The sequence below is a fragment of the Electrophorus electricus genome, chromosome 11 (genome assembly GCF_013358815.1).
Source record: "Electrophorus electricus isolate fEleEle1 chromosome 11, fEleEle1.pri, whole genome shotgun sequence".
Classification (NCBI taxonomy): domain Eukaryota; kingdom Metazoa; phylum Chordata; class Actinopteri; order Gymnotiformes; family Gymnotidae; genus Electrophorus; species Electrophorus electricus.
In genome coordinates, this window is record NC_049545.1 from 8885162 (window position 1) to 8903020 (window position 17859).

General features: G+C 39.0%; 1 protein-coding gene across 1 annotated transcript; it reads right to left on the reverse strand.

Moving 5' to 3' along the window:
* Positions 1 to 3527: 3527 nt before the first annotated feature.
* On the reverse strand, positions 3528 to 17294 carry LOC113585394 (cGMP-dependent protein kinase 2). The gene is made up of 18 exons (XM_035531791.1): positions 16704 to 17294; positions 15570 to 15736; positions 15354 to 15467; positions 13620 to 13725; positions 13339 to 13402; positions 13152 to 13229; positions 12756 to 12850; positions 12354 to 12422; positions 12166 to 12264; positions 11601 to 11751; positions 11248 to 11384; positions 10474 to 10563; positions 10139 to 10280; positions 9818 to 9981; positions 9085 to 9207; positions 5852 to 5914; positions 4732 to 4798; positions 3528 to 4577 (listed from the first exon to the last, which is right to left on the reverse strand). The coding sequence occupies exons 1-18, from the start codon at positions 17189 to 17191 to the stop codon at positions 4482 to 4484; spliced, it is 2313 nt and encodes a 770-aa protein (XP_035387684.1). The 5' UTR covers positions 17192 to 17294; the 3' UTR covers positions 3528 to 4481.
* Positions 17295 to 17859: the final 565 nt, after the last annotated feature.

The window sequence follows — 17859 nt, forward strand, 5'->3', positions numbered from 1 at the left end:
AGGGATTAGGTCCAGGATTGCACTTGAGCATATTAAATCTTGAGCATATTAAACAACAAAGAAGAAGTTATAGTATGTTTACATTTAGCTGGTTTAAATATTACTTTATATTTATTTAAAGTAATCCACATTTTTGATAATAAGAACTCCAGGCCATCATGTGACTGAAAGTCAACAGAATCACAAAAGGACAAGAGCATTATCCTGAAGAGGAAGTAGTACACTTGGGTCTCCCTCTGAAGCCCAAAAACAGCCCACATGAGCTAAGGATGGATATAATCAGCACCTCATACACATGGATATAGTACAGCCAAAGATCTCTCTAGCAGCAGGAGAAGGTTGCTAATTACAAAATACTTATGCCTTTTTTGGTGTCTATGGTTTCAGTGAAAACCACTTTAATTTAAAAAAGGCTGTTTTCCCACACTCATATTAAGTGTAATCCTACACTAAAAAATCTTGTAATAATTCAGCATAACTCAGTTGACACCAATCTAGGCACAGCACTCCTGAATATCTTTCACCTTTTCCTGGATAGGCTACAACTATATATAAGTATAGACTAAATCCATTATTTGAATCCATATAGCTCAACATTACTAAAAAGTTTGGTGACACTGCAGAAGAAGACATCTTACAGTTGAAATAATCTTGAAATTGTGCTCTTGCTTGGCAAAGAGTGGTAATTCATCTGTTTTACAATATGCGTAAATTATATTTTAGGTGTCAATCAGTAACTAGTATATTTTTATCTATTTGGTGGGCATTATCAGGAGATCAGTACCACACAGGTACAGTCACTATCCAAACATGGGAAGGATAGATAATCTCACAGTTTTCTTCATGGCCAGTGAAAGTGTGCAGAGGGGGCTGCAGAACAGCTGGAACACGCTCCCCACATTCCAGCAGCTTCAACACAATAGACTCATAAAATATGTCATAAAACCATGGCCTCTGCATCTGGAGATACCAAAAGCACAAAGCAGAGGAACAGGTCAGTAAAATATAGTGGAATGTTCTAGAGTTTAATGATTTATAGCTAGGCATTCTTGTGCTTCAGTGAGATATAAGTATATGCTTTTTTATGCCCCCCCCCTCGAGACTTCTGTGAACCTGTTAATACAGGTCAGGCATCCAAGAAAACACACAGAATCTACAGGAATGACAGATGTATTTGGATGACGATACCATTATCATCATCTCAGACATAAATATACAAATATACCCTGAATGACTAATAGGAAGCAATTTTTTCTAAACACAGTTTGCTTGAGAATCCTTTTTCAGAAAGAGCAATCTCTGATCATTAATATCGATTGGTTCATTGAACAGAAGTACGATGGCAGAGAAGCGATATATTTAATGGATGACAACAGAAGCAGCTCACCCCTGCTTCTTGGCACTCCTCTGTAATGGCTGTCCTGTTGGATGGGTTTTCCAGAAATGTGATAAGATTATCCCACATCAGTCTAAAACACACACTACGTACGCGCACACACATGCACATACACACACACACACACAAACACACACACACACACACACACACACACATACACATCCTAGCTGATGTCCAGCTATAGACTGCCTTTGGTATTTCAAAGAGGGAGAAAACAAGGTCCTATCACCTCCTCCACAAGAATTCTGAGAATATGCCTGCTGATTAATATCTAGCCACAACATGGGCATGCTGCCCCAAAGGACACACTCATTCTGTTCATTTACAGCTCCATAGCAACAGCAGTGGGCACTCAGAACAAAAAGGAAACCCAAAGGAATGTGCACACTTACCTTTAATAACCCTATTATTCATATTCTACTGCAGGTAATGAGGTACCATGGTCACCTTCCCAGAAGTCCACCAAGCAGACAGAAGTCCACCAAGCAGATTAAAGCAAGTCTCCTTCAAAAACTGCCTAGACCCTGGATCTGCAATGATGATTTGGAAGAGGTAAAACCTAGTGTTTGAATAGTGGATTGAGCTGAGCCAAATCAAACCAAATATGTGCTATGTCCAAACTAAGAGTCAAGCTCTGTCTTATAGTTAAACAAGCCTTACCTCAAATATCTGACATACGGCATTGAGATTGAGGCTAATGAATTCTTACTCTCAGGCAAACAGGTTGTATATAACACACACAGAATAAAGTGTAACACTGATCTGTGTAACCGTAAAATCACTTCCTAATTCAGTCTTCCAGGGCCCCACTCTGTGCACCTCTGTCCTGGTCATGCTTCAAACATACTTGAGATATTAACTAAATAGCTTTAGAAAACCCTTACTCACCAAGTGAATTAAGTGGTATTTTTTTTAAAGCTGAAATAGTGTAAATATGTGGACGGCATGTGGACTAGGTCAAAATTCTGGTGGCGACAACAAGGTCACATATACAACATTTACTTCAACCAATATGAACGTCTGTATATACAAATCTTACCTTACAAACCTTGTAAATAGACAGCATTTTTTTTTAGATCTTTGTCTCCCTCTAGTGACTGCTTCTCCCAGCCAAGCTCTATTACTTTCTGAAAGACAAGGTAAGCAAGTTATCATGTCAAATACATATGCACATGCTGTTAAATTGTCTCGATGGACAGCCACTGCATGTTTCTCTACACATGTAGTTTGTACATTCTTGTGCTGGCTTAATCTAAGATGACATTGTTTCTCAATGCATATGAGCTTGGGACATCCCTACCATTTGAAACCTGGGCAGTTTGACCTTCTCATCACTCATCACCCAGATCAGGGGCTAAAGGGTTTTAGCTAGACATTGCTTACCCCCAAGCAAGTGAAATATGACTCCTCCACTCCTGTTGAACCTTCCAGATTTCTGGCTATTTCACTCCCATGTCTTCCCATATCTAAATTCAGTTTAAAGTGGAAGACGGTATATAAAAAACAATATATCTAGTACAAATATTACCAATATATAGGAAATAACAGTTATATCAGAATGTCAGTTTCAGTGAATTGTAGGTTTAGGTAGATAATACATTGCATGTTAAGGCCCAACAGAGCTCTATAGATGCACTCTGCTCCACAAAAAACCATATTCCACAGCACCAAACATAAAATTACACATGAATGAAATCACGTTCTCAAAACAATTTAGAGGTACACCACGAGTCATGCAAACTTTAGTTTTTTTCTTTTCGCACTATTTCAACAGTCTGGCACTAAAACATACTGGTATCCATGGATCAGCTCTTTGGCTTAGGCTTTGCACTGATTGTGACTCCTGCATTTGATCAGTAGAGGGCATTGTTGGTTCATTAAAGTATGAAATGTTAAGCAACTTGCAGTGTCAAGACTGTCCCTCAGATTCAAATAGAACATATTCAAGTAAAGAGAGGGCAATGGCAGAAACAAGAGTACAAAAGCCAAAATAGATACAGGGGAGAAGTTACATATTAATGCATATCATTGCACAGCCACATATTGAACCTTGTTTAGATGATCAGAATAATTACTGAGTAAAATTAAATTAGAGAGATACAACATACAATGTGACACAAAGCAGGCATTGGAATGTTTATTATTTTTATTATTAATAAACAATTCTGTTGCTATGGCTATGCATTTTAGCACAGCAAAACATATAAACAGTGATCAATATATTTTTGATTCAGTATAAAGCACTATTCATAAGTTATGAGACACTACATTTTTAAAGAACATATCCTTTATATTAATCTTGTAATAAACTACTCATTTCCTGTATAGCCTATTTTACAAATAAAATACATTTATCATCTTAATAATTATTTTTCTTAAAGACCCATATACCTTCAGGAGTTTGTTTTTAACCATTACAAGATACACACAAATTCTAGGAAGATAAAATCAATAGTCAGTTGAAGATGGTTACATAATGAAAATAACACTATAACTGACAGACTATCCAGACACACTGATTTGGCTTCCAAGTTTAAAAAATCATTATAAAAATGACTACTGAAAAAATAAGACCCATCTCATAACTAAACTGAGGCAATGGTTTAGTACTTGTAATTCTCTTTTACAACCCCAAACAATAATCGGACATGATTTTCACCTTATTCAAATAAAGTACAATTCAATAAAGTACTTTATGCACTTGTTAAAGCAGTAGTCCATTTTTATCATTTTTTACCAAGATTTGGTTCATCTGAGCCTTTATTTTGTCAGCAATATGTGTCTGCCATTGGAGCTATTCCTGACACTTTCTGGCACTGTTGGATGTGTGTATACCACACCACAAGCATTTCTGCTTCATCTATCATAGCATTTTTTCATCATCCATGCAGTGACAATATGAAAACTCTTTAAGGTAGCAAAGTCATCTCTGATGCACATGCCCCTTTTATTTTCAGTTTTATTTTACTCTTCACCATGGTCTCTCCTTTGTTTTTTTGTTCAATATCATTTGCCAGCTGCACAAATTCATTAAACCAGGTTGAAGAGGGGTTTGTGGTTATGTGTGAAGAACAGCAGACATTTAGAAGTCTTTATCCCAACCAGAAAGTTCATCTGGAGGTTCCTCAATCTCAGGGGGAAACATGTCAAAATGACTGTGATCCAGAGGCCCCTTCAGCTAAGCGGAATAAAGCAACAGATTCATATTCAGCGAAGGCAAGATTGCACAGACCCTTTCCACTTTTGAGAACACTTAAAACAGGGAATTCTGAAGATCAAGCCAGGACGGAAAATCCAGTAGATTTGGACATTAATGGACTGAAATGCTTCACCTCTCTCTTCAGTGGAGACAACAGTTTCCACTGTCTCAGTCCCTCCCAGTTGAAACCCTGAAACCACCTGACAATGAAGGAGATATAAAATATTCACACTGTAGTGCACACACCACTCAAGTTATTAACAGGCCAATGACTGAAAAATTATTGTTTGTATTAAAACACATGAGTGCCATAAAGTTCATTCAAAGAAATTTATAGAAATCGTATAGAACATTCTGATGATAAATGGCATCCATACAGCATGGAATAAGTGATTATGCATAGATCCTAACCCACACATGCACATGATAGGTACAACACTAAAATATGGCCCTCAGGCAGTGTACAACACTTAACATCACTCATCAAAGTATACATTCTCCACTGAGCTGAACATACATATTCATGAGAGGTAATCAGCAGTCCACATCAAGAGAATGTGTTCTAATCACCGTAATATTCAATGCATAATTTTGTTTGATACCAAGGATACTGGGCCAGTGTACCTTTTTTTTCACCATTATCATTTAACATTACTACATGAACCACTAACACTCATAGCACCATTTTAACACAAATGTGCAGCACATAACCAAATGACATGGATTTGCCCATAGAGCATAAACACAGTGTATGTATTTCAGGCTCCTTCACTCGGATGGTCACCTGAAGACCAGCCAAGTGCATCACATGTCATCGTGCTGTGTGTAGCTCTGCTGCTCTGCTGAAGATGGCAACAGCTGCAAGTCTCATTCTGCCCACTAATTGTTCCCCTTGTGAATGTGCTCTTGGTCTGATTTTGCAAATTCTGCCTCAGAGAGGCTAATTTAGAGAATGGTTCTGTCTGTGGCCCATTGTGTTAGGACAAACAGCAGGAAGGAGAGCTGGAGCTGAGTCAGAATAGGCTGAACAGCACACTATCTGGGAATCAGGACACACTCTTTAATTGGGTTCTGACTGAGTGCTATAATATGCTTTGGTTACATCAAAAAGACACTTAAAGCAAAGTGTTCCAATGAAAATATGTGAGCTGGAAAATAAAGTTTTAGGGCCCAATAATCACACCAAATACTATGACATCTTCTTAATAATCTCGTCAATAAGTCATGGTTTTGCTAGGTAGGAAATGACCTACTTGTGTTTTTTGATGTCAGTGATGCCATTCTTCTTATTGCCAAGTCTTTCTGCTGGACTGAGCCTAGAGACAAAAAGGGACAGAGTGGAAGCTTGATTATGGTGAAGCAGAGCAAAGGGATAACACAATAATAACAATGACAAACACAATACCTTAGTTTGGCTAGAGTGAGTTTAAACTATTATTTAAATTTAAATAATTTCTTTGATAACTATGCTATTCAAGTGCAGCACATAATATTATTGTTCATTTTAATTAATATTTAAGCCACACTGTAAGGCTGACCAGTGCAGCGAGTGTCTAGCATTTCTGTCTATCTCTCCCCAGCTGATATTCAGCCACCAATCACACAGCACCAATCATTTGTTGGCATCTAAAGCACTCATCGTGAATGATATTATTAAAGACAATAACTATAATGCATTGTGCCTAACCAAAAAGTGAGTCAAACTGAAGGGTTTTATAGCCCTTAATGAATCTGTTACTATCATAATCCATGGCTGTGGCAGAGATGTGGTTATACTATACAATCGTAACTTAAACATTACTAAAAGGCCATAAACATGATCCTTTTAAATACTTAATCTAAGAGTGGTATACGCACCTACCTCCAAAAAAGTAAATACTTTCTTTTTTATTACAATATTTGGTCCCTGGTCCCTATTTATTTTCGTTAAAGAATTTGCAGATTTTCTTTCCAGACTAGTATTTGCTAGTTTGTTGACTGAGAGTGGCGGAGTGTTGATGTTCCAGGGTGCCCTCATGCCTGTGTTTCCTTCTGGCTCTATCCTTTTAGCTGTGCTGCCATATCTAGATCTGCTGGAGTTCCTTAATTATAGTTCCCTAATTTACACACCCTCATAGCTGGACATGCCTAATAATCTAGTCTCTCTTTCTGCCGAGGTACACCTACCCCTGCTCTCATGATGTTACTGACCCTCAACCCGTCCCAGCTTCCATGGCTACTCCTACCACCCCCCCATGTCTGCTCCTGTAGCCTACCACCCTAGCCAACTACTTCTCCGTTGCCCTTAATAGACGTTCTCTTATGGGATGGGTTTCAGACACATGCACACCTTTGGGACATGACTAGGACCTCCAGAAAGTTGGACTAGACATTAATTGCTTGTTTTTTTCCATTTTTTATTTATTTGTCTCTTAAAATTGTTATTATTTTGGTGATTGTTTTCAGCCAAAGACGGATGGGCACTCTCTTTGAGTCTTGGTTCCTATCAAGGTTTCTTCCTCATGCTACTGTCACCCTTGGCTTGTTCACTGCCTCTGAAAAGATTAGCCCCTCAGCATCTTAAAGAACTTACTGAACCAAATAACCCTGCACATACCCCTTACTCACAGGGTCCTGGCTTGCTGACTGTTCCTTGAATAAAAAAAGTCATAGCAGGTAGCTGAGTTTTCTCATATAAGACAACCCAATTATGGAATACGCTTCCTATCTCAGTACAGGATTTAGACACACTCAATATTTAAGACTCGCTTGAACACTTACCTGTTGGCACAAGCCTTTGGCTAGCATACGGTGCTCATGCAATGATATTGTCAAGTCATTCTGACCTGTACACCTCTTTTTAAGTATTATGCTGCCACATTCTTTGCCATAGTGACTATTTACTCTGTATTGTTTACCCTCTTCTCTCCATTTTCCCATCTTATTCTCTGGTTCTATCCTTTCTCAAAGCTGTTCCTTCCTCCACACCCCAATTTCGGATTAAGTACCCTTCCTCAGAATTGGACTCTGATATGCCTCCATTCCTTAAAGTGAATTTGATCATAACTATATTGCTTAATCTTCTAGCCAATGATCAATGATATGTACTGTCTACATATGCATTGCTTTGTATATCTACTAATATACATCCATATACTACCCACCTCTCTTTTCTTTCTGAGATATCACTGCTGTTTAAGGTGGAATTCAACCGAAATTGAGCCTCCCTACCCTGTCCCTGGACCAATCCCTATAACCACGAGGTTGTTCACTACTGCGTGCCTAACGAAAAAAAGCCTTGACCTTTCCGAGCTGACCTTCCTCTAGACCTAGCCCTGGACATTGACACACTATTGCCATGTCACACTTCAGAATTGGAGACTATAATGTCAGTATAATCCCCCCTCTTGCTGTGACCATTATTCCTAGTTGTTGTCATTTTTGTTCACTTCATCCATGTCATCATGCTGCAGGTTTCAACCAGAGTAGGATTGGATTCCCCCTTTGGAGAGTTTTTTTCCTCTCAGCTTTTGGCTTGCTCTATAGGGGCTAAGACCCAGGCATATATAAAGCTGCTTTGTGACAACAGATGTTGTAAAAAGCACTATATAAACTTTTTCTTTGCTACTCACATGTCAATAACAAAACTCAACCACTCTGCCAATATCAATCACTTGTTTATTAGATCATCTCTTGCACCTATTGCTTGTTTATTTCACTTCCTATTTAATTCCCACAGGTGCCCAAGTTCAATGCTTTGCACTGAATGTCCCTAGAAGCTTAGAGCCTAGAGAAAGCTAATTGTCATGCCTTTATTAAAAAGTACTTTTTTTCTCTTGTATATTTTGAATAAACATTTTTGTGTTCCCACATCCACATCTCAATCTTGCTTTAAAAAATGTCACACTGTCATTTTCAAGTGCCACTGTACGTATGTTATGTTATTCAACTCAAACATATACTGACATCTTTATACATTTTATATATAAAGGGATACACAGGATTGCCAATTGGTGTAGCCCAGTTCTACTGCATTCTAATAAGTTGGGGTTTTTTATATTTATAATAGCTTTGATGGGTACATAATTAATTAGTCCAAAATATTATCATAAGCACCTGTTCTGATGTCACAAAGCAATTTCTAGATAGATGAACTGAATGCTCCAAGTGTGCTCTGCCTAGTGTGATTCTTCCATAAGGTCCAAATTTTCTTAGTAAAGGCTACAATGCTGGACAAGCCTGTATCAGTTATCCTTAGTTATGTGCTATATGGCTCAGCTATTTCAGCATTAAAATAAGCCTGAAATATCCTTGTATGGGTCAGATGATGAAGAGGTTGATCTGTATAGCTTTTATCTGAACCCTCCTGCAAAAGGACCAACAGATTTTCCAAGCATAAAATAATCTGTGTCTTTACTAGTGTTGAAGTGATGTGGTATGATGATGTATTTTGTGGTACACCAGATGGCACACTAAATCCACACTGAGGTGTTAGATAGAGACATACTTGCAGAGCCTCCTGATAAGGTCCTCTGGGCGCTTGCTGATCCTCTTAGGCATGTCCACCTTCTCTATGCCATGAAGCACCATAGTGTAGATCTTGATAGGATCGGACCCTGAGAAAGGAGGGCTGGGAGGAAAGGTGGATTTACATGACATTAAGACAACTTTATGTTTTCTATCATGGATAAAGATGCCCTATGCTGCCTTAGCATATATGCCACAGGGGACATATATCATGGTTATTAAAGCTGACACATTCAGTATAAGAGTGCTTCAAATTAATAATAGGTGCAAAAGCACCAATGGCAGCACATATGTGGATTACAACAGGAAAAGAAGAAACCATTGAGCTTGATTGCTACATTTTAAATTCTCTATACCCAACACACTCACTTTTATGTAAATACAGGCATAAGGCATTATATCACAAAACCTTTGTCCAGGTAATCACTCACAATCCCATCAGCCTGATTACATGACTCTTTGAGAGGTCATGGCTCAGAACATGCTCTAAAAGACAGTTTAATGTTTGGCGTGGCACCAAAAGACCATAATTGTTCAGCCAAATATGCTCATTGAGCTGGAGCAGAGAGTGTAGTAAGCACAGTATATAAGTGTGCACTATACTCCATAGGACAGGAATATACATACTCAGCTATCAGTTTAGATATCTCAATGGAAGACTGGCTGCATAGTCTTGAAGGATGTTCTGGGACAATTCCCAGTACCATACTTACCTGCCAGTGAGCAGCTCAAAAATCAGGATGCCTAGGGACCAGCAGTCAGCGCCAAAGTCATGGCCCTTATTCATAATGACCTCAGGTGCCACATACTCTGGAGTTCCACAGAATGTCCAGGTTTTCTTCCCCAAGCCAATTCTCTTAGCAAAACCAAAATCAGTCTGTAATGCCACAAAGGAAGACAAGTGGAATGTGTTTGGCACATATGACTACATTCCAATGCAAGATCACCTTAACAATTAGTTTATGATATTTGGTGGAAGATATGGTGAAAGAGCATAAGGTATTTATTAAATGGAGTAATAATATTAAAAGGACCATTTTGACATAGCCCTCTGCATCCAAGAGTAGATTTTCTGGTTTTAGGTCTCGATAAACAATTCCCATTCCATGTAGGTAATCAAAGGCCTCCAATACACAACCAGTACAAAATCGTGCAGTGGCCTCCTCAAAGAAGCTCCTAAATCACATTAGATATGAAAACATTAGAATTAATTAAATTTCATTAGTATCCCACAAAATATTTCAGACATCAATTAATTAGAAATATTAAATAACTGAACAGTTACTCCAAGTAACTGTTATTATAACCAGTTCTGCTATTTCTGCCATAAAATGTTGGCTATAATGAGGCAAAAATGACCTACACTCACATGTCCCTAAGTATGCTCCATAACTCTCCACCAAGACACACCTCAAGCAGCATATACACATATCTGTGATTTCGAAATGTCCGGAATAATCTGGAAAATCGAAACTAGTTTCAGTCAAAACACATTCTTGTGTTTGAAAATGAGCAAAGTTAATTATTGTTTTGAAGCAGAATATAGAAGTGCACAGAAAAGTCCAATTCAGTTGCAGACAGTAATTTGTCTATTTCGTGCCTTTTGTCTTGAAATGTCAGCAAGCTGGTACCAAATATCCAGCTAAAGTACACTCTAGTACAAGAGTAAATGGAGCATGGGATTTTTCAGAGTGTTTCTTAGCAACTCTGCAAAGCCTCTTCCACCCCCGTCTGCCACCCTTTACACTTAAATGTACACTGGGGCTATTTTAGCCTTTTAAAATAACAATACATAGTGTGTTGTAAGGTTAATGGTGTCTTATACTATTTTGTGACCTTCAAAAAAAGTCCCCTATATTTGTATCAGCTAAGGGAAATCAACATTCAGTATTAATGGTGTAATTCATGTATACTATAACTGACTTAATCATGACTAAAGAAAAGGGCTATCATTATTAGCATCTTTTAAAATAATTTAGGAATGATTAATAGCCTTATAATTGAATTGCTTATAAACAAAAGCTTATTAACAAAATGAGAGTTTAGCTAAAAGCTACTTGATCATGAATATTAGTTCAGTGTTCTTTTTCTGCTAATACATTAACAACTGAGAGCAGTAGCAGGCATAAGCAATTTGACTGACCTCACAATGAAGTTGCAGTTGGCCTGTAACAGAATGTTCTTCTCTGAGTAGATATGCTCTTGCTGCCTAGTGTCCACAATGTGCTTCTTCTTAATACACTTTAAAGCAAAAGTGGTATCTTCATTTTTAAGTTTCACCTGAGATGTAATACAAACACAGACTCAACTGTAACACATTTTACAAAACCAACCAACCTGTCCTGAAGCACAATAACCCATAGAAGTGAATTAACACTTACATCCCTTGTTTACATCAGAGTTTGGGACTTTCAGAGGTGGATGAGCACAAAAAAAGTTGCAACCTGTCTTTGCCACTGGTGCTAGTCCAGTGTGAGGTGCTACTGGAGGACTCACCAGCTCCACTCGGCCGAAACCCCCCATGCCCAGTGTGACCACGACTTGCAGCTCCTTTAGGAAGGAGGTGCTGCACAACTGTGCTGCCTTCTCATGCAGGCAGTGCAGCTCAGCTGCTTTGGGGCCTTGCACGCAGAGAGGAGACTGGGTCCTGCAGGGCCACAACCCCTAGTGAGCCTCAGGCATAATTAGGACCAGCTGAGGAGAATACTATACTGACCTGTGTTTAAGCACATGTTCGTTTTGGGCCTTGGTGAAAAATTTAAAGTTAAAACAATGTTCCCTAGCAACAGTACTTTTATTACTTGAAGGGCATTGTATGACAATGACAATGTAAAATGCTTTAAGGTTACACAAAGGCTATTTAAATGCAGCTAGCATGTTCAATGTTTGATGAAAATAAGTATGTAAAAGCACTATTTTGGGCCAGAGGATGATTCTAGTGCCTAGCGAACACACTAAAAGCAGGCATGCGTTCACAGCTTCTGCTAAACCTGGCATTACTGTCATCTTTGTTTGAATATAATCTGGTGCATGTTCGAATGTGTGTAAATATTGTGCTTACACTGCATTCCTCCTCTCATCACTTATTGATAGCTGCTCCACATACTCTTGCAGATACGCCTGCAGCTCCTCATATGTCCCCACCATCTGGTTGAAATTACTGTGAGAGGACAGAGGACACTGATAAGGGACTGTGCTCAATAAAAAGTGGATGTATAGGAATGAAGTGTGATCATTTTGATCACTTACTCTCGGTCCACTACCAAACATTGTGTGTCATTCTCCATTGCAACTATGTTAGCTGAACGAACATCCTCACTGGAAGATGAATTAAAAAGAAAAGCACTGAAGTCAAAACTTCTCATACAATATATATCCCTTTCAAGTTGGCAAAGAACTGCAGAAATCTGAAAACTTTGTTTGGAATTTCCCTAGTTTTCCTCAGCTCAGATGGTATAACTGTGGTCCTAGACAATGGCTCAGTATGAGAAAATGAATTCTCAGATGACCAGCGTTCCACCACACACCCACAGCTGTGCTCCAAAAACAACTCTCCACAATGGAACATGCAAATAAATGGAAAACTAAGCAGGTCTCAGAAGAGTGTATTAAACCAATCTTAAAAACAAGGAAATAAAGAATGGTCCAAACCTTATAAGAGCTTTTTCTCCAAAGTAATCTCCCACTCCCAAAATCTTAATCTCCTGAGGCTCAGAATAGCCCTCTGTGCTCTGTGTTACTAAAACCTGTCCCAACAATAAACAGACTTCATAAATAAAACTGTACATCAAATTTGCTCAATGTACAATGTGTGTGTGTACCATATGTACTGCACATGTAAATAAGCTATGTATCATTACGGTCAATGTTCAGATGGTTTTTGAGGCTATGAAGACAGGCACTTCAACAGAATATGCCAGGAGCATTTTATATACAAAAATAGATGTCTAGAATTTTTTTGAAATATTCTTTATTTTTATAAATAAAGTGCTCTTTTTTTAATAAATAAAGTATTCTTTATTTTTTATTCTTTATAGAAACTTTTACCTCTCCTTTAGCAATAATGAAGAAAGTGTTTCCTTCCTCACCCTCACGAATAATGTATTCCCCTTTATTAAAGTAATCCTATAATTGAGATGAAACAGCCAAGTTAAAGCTTACAAGCCCATATGGAGAGCACATTATACCATTGACACACAGAAAAGGCCAAAATATAAGGCTCTCAAACACTTACAATTTCTAGACAGTCAACAATTTTAGCAAGTTTCTCCTCTGGCAGGTCCTTCAATAAAGACACACTAAAGAAAAAGGTCATTACTACTCTGAAAAGCAAAATACTGTACACTCTGCACTTTCTATGACTAAGAAATGCTGAAATAATTTTTGTTGATCATACTATTCTCTACATCAGAGTCCACATAAGCAGGTGCTTGTGTGTGTGCATGGGAGTGTTCACTCTTGGCAGTAGTTGCCAACATACACAAGTCTGTATGTATGTATGTCACGTAAGTGCACCTGCGCAGGAAGCTGAAATACTCCTCATGTCTGGCCTGAGTGGATCTCATCATGATACTCTGAAATGTCTGCCGGTCCAAAGCCCAGATGTAGGACTGAGTCACAGCTAAAATAACAGAACAAACAAGAAGTCATCTCCCAGTAAATACTTCTTTTTAAGTGCACTGCATAGTGAACACTGTGCTGAGCCTAATTTCACATGACCCAGACTTGCATTTCTCTGAAATGATGCAATCATTACAATGCTACTCTTTTGGCACAAGCATATTAACAATTTTAGCTTTTTAAACAAACAAAAACAAAATACTGTAACAAATTAAGAACATTAGTCTTATTACAAAGCTCAAGTAATTTGTATCACTAAAAACACTCCACTAAATTATCATGAGAATTTTATGATCTCTGGATTTGGTAGCGCAAAAAAAGTCACGGAATGCACTGTTCACGTGGTATGGCCCACCGCGTGCAGTGGAAATTCACTGTCTTATTTGTAACCACGTCCTCCTTGTTAGCACACACCTGTACGTGGTTTATTGTTATGTTTGTCTGTATTTAAGCCAATGTGAGAGTGTGTCTCTTTGTCGGTCTTTGCTCGATCATGTTGCACATTATGTTTGTAAGTTGTGTTTGACCATGTGCCACTGTGTTTGTTATTCGTGTTCATGTAATAAACGTCTATCTCCGTGGAGGGAGTCTGTGTGTCCTGCTCCTCACCCTGCAGCACTCGGGCTGTTACAGAAAGTCTGACCGCCACAGGACGCTTACTCTCTTGGCGTCAAACAGACTTCTCACAGGGATGTGCACAAGAGGCTTCTATTGCTGACATCACAAGCCGTTGCCTGGATCACTGGATGTTTGAAGGAGGACCATGACCAGAGCTCGTGGCCAGACTAGAGGAGACTGGAGGCTCCAGCCAAGGAGGGGAATGCTCCCTGGAATTTCTTGGGGGGGCCTAGGGCTACCAAGCTGGGACCACAGAGGCCAAGGGCTCCACTGGAACCGTTATGTATATGGTCCGGTGGAGCTGGCTAGGTCCCTGGCTAGCGATGTAGTAGCCTGTGTTCTCCCGCTCCTGAGAACAGGCCATGATCACTGGAAGGCTCAGCCCAAAGCCCTGGAGGAGGACTGCCTCAGGGGCTCTCCCTGGGCACCTGGCGACAGGTGGGCTGTAGTCCGTGGTAGCACGTCCAGATCAAACTCCAGATCTCAGTCTAATCAAGAATCTGGTACTATTTGAAAATTGTCATCCATTAATATCGTTCAAGCAACCTGAACAACCAGGAGCAATTCTGTCAATAAGAATGTGCATAACTCACTCCAAAACAATATGCAAAGGTGGTAGAATAGTGCCACAACAGCTGTTAATGCAGCAAAAGGTGTTCCTACCAAATACTATTCTGAAGGTATTGAATATTAGCAAAAGGCATTTTTCAGTTTTAACTGATTTTGTAAAAAATATCTGCTGACAAATAGTGAATTTAACTATAAATAAAGATGCATCAAATATAGAAACATTGGATCTATATTATTTATATATATTAATTTTGACCATTTTTATCTTAAACTCTGTCCTATAGGTAACATTCTCAACTGATTATAAATTTAGTCTGCCAATATCTTGTCTGATGCAAAATCCCTCAACTCTTCACCAAATAAAGAGCCGTAACACAAGAACAAATGATACAAGCCAATAATGAGTTCATTGGAGATGCATTCCCTGAGCCAGGCATTCACCTTTAACAGTGGCAGTCCTCTTGCAGTTGTAGAGAATAGCCAACTCTCCAAAGGCTGTTCCAGGTCGCATTTGACCGAGGAGTTTCCCATTCTGCATCACCTCCAACAAGCCCTCTGTACATACATACACCCAAAAGTCCAGGATTATAATGGTTAGGGGCATTTTGAAAGTAATGTATAATGAAAGGTGCCTGGTGTAGAAAAAACAGGGAAGACCTGCAAGCACATAGAGGTAGTTTCCAGGTTCTCCTTCTTGGATGACCAGTTGATTGGCGATGTAGATCTTTTCATACATGCAATCCACCATCTCTCGCATGTGTTGAGGCTCGAGCTTCATCAGAAAGTCATTGTTCATGATGGCTTCATTGATCAGTTTCTTGGTGCTGGAAGACAGAACATGTGCAATGGAAAACATATTAGTATTGGTTAGCATAAATAGACAGTACATCTGCCCATTTTAGAGTTCCTAAAAACCAGGGACAACAAAATATGTAATAATGTATGTTCTCTGGCAGGATACTCAATCAATCCTTTATCTATTAATAAGACATCCTGGTTGTTAAGGTCATAATGTTGTGTTTATAAAAATGTTATATTTTAGCAGCAGTTTTTCAGTACAACTATAGTGTCACCAAAGTATATGTCATGTTTCATGGAAGGTTGGAAACATTTGGTTGTGATGTGCTTACACTATCAGCACCAACTACTGATATATTAATAGTTATATCAATTATTTTTAATAGGGAAAACATTGGTGCTCATTCTTGTCTTCATATCCAGAACAGGTTATTTTTCAAGATTAGGATCAAGTTAATCATGTTTCAAATACTAAACACTGTGACATGCACAGTGCCTAAATTAAAAAAAATATAAAAAGAACTTGTGCTTTAAAAAGGCATCCACAATTTTACAGATGAGGCCCCAGAGTATCACACATGGGTGCTTACACTGGACTGATTTCTCTTTTCTGCACTAGTGTGGTCTCTCATTACCACATCTGAAAGAACAAGGTCTCTCCATTAGCCTAAAATGGAACTTATGAATGAATTAGAGGGATTTGTACAGCCTGTTTAATTAAAACAGTAATGATCCAACCCATGCATACAGATGCCCCATGCTTTGTATTCTCCAGTGTCTCTCCATCCCCTTCACAGTGTGTTATGGTAATCTGTCCTTTGAAAGCCTGCTCTTGGAGGAAGACACTACAAAGTCTTGAGAGAAGCATTCTACTCTTTCCCCTCTCCAAGAGAGTCACTGTATTGTACAGTGACTTGAATAAAGAAACAAAGCCACATAGCTCAAACATGATAGAACAACTGCTTGTGCAGTGTCTGTCTTGCGCGCACTCACCCCGAGTCTTTGCGGATGTGTGCTCTCTCTACAGACATGGGATGGGCCTTGCGACTGTCACAGAAATGCCCTGATGTGGGCTCAGCTGACACGCCCTCCTTGGCCTTGAGGCGGCGGTGCACTTCCACAGCCACCCGGTGGAAGCGCGTAGAGCCCTGGTTGATAACGCTGAGCAGCCGGCGACTGTGCCTGGCCAGGGTAGGTGGTGAGCGGCCCAGGCTGTTGTAGCCAATTGCGTCCTGGAGCTTGTCGATCTGGGACACCTTTTTGGCCACTTCCCTCTGAAGTCTCTGCAACTGCTGCTCCTGGGCACGGATCTCCTGGTCTCGACGGGTAAGCTCCTCCTCCAGGTGCATGATCCTCAGTTTGAGGTGCTCTGCTGACTCCCACGATGATACCTCTTTGATACTGGAGGGCAAGCATGTTTCCTCCAATCGAGGGGTTTTGATTGAACCATTCCCCATGACCATAAAGTGACTTGACACCATAGAGAGGCCTTTTGTCTGTCAAATTACCTAAGAGTATGGCCACGGACTTGGATCCAGCCAGATGGCAGATACAGTATCTTCCACAGCAACAGCTTTAACAGGCCTATATATATATATATATATATATATATATATATATATATATATATATATATATATATATTCCTAAAAAATAAATAAATAATTTTTAAAAAAGGTTATGTGGAATTTTTGTCACGAAACACTTCTTCTTCTATGCACATTTTTGGTGAACAACATAAAGCTGTTCACATTTAAAAGCTTGTGCAAATTAGGGTTTCATTATTTTGAAACAAAACTGATAAAGAATGGATGAGTACTGTATGAATAATATGAGACCGTTTATTTAAATATTCACTAACTACGGGTGATGGAAATTTGACATTTTTGATATGAAATATTTTGAATATTTTTGAATCGCATTTGTGAGCACAAGACATGACTCTAGTAAACAAACTGGCAGTAAGGCAGTCAGCTTAAGCAGTCAATAATGTTGGTACCGAAGTACCGAAAAAGGCTTATTTAAATGTTCAAGTGCTTGCCGAACAATAGACATAGACAAATTACTTACCGTGTTTTGGCGTGCCCTGTTAACTCCCACTTTCTCTTGAAATATTTAAGTGATTTCGTTCATTCTTCTACAGCTATGG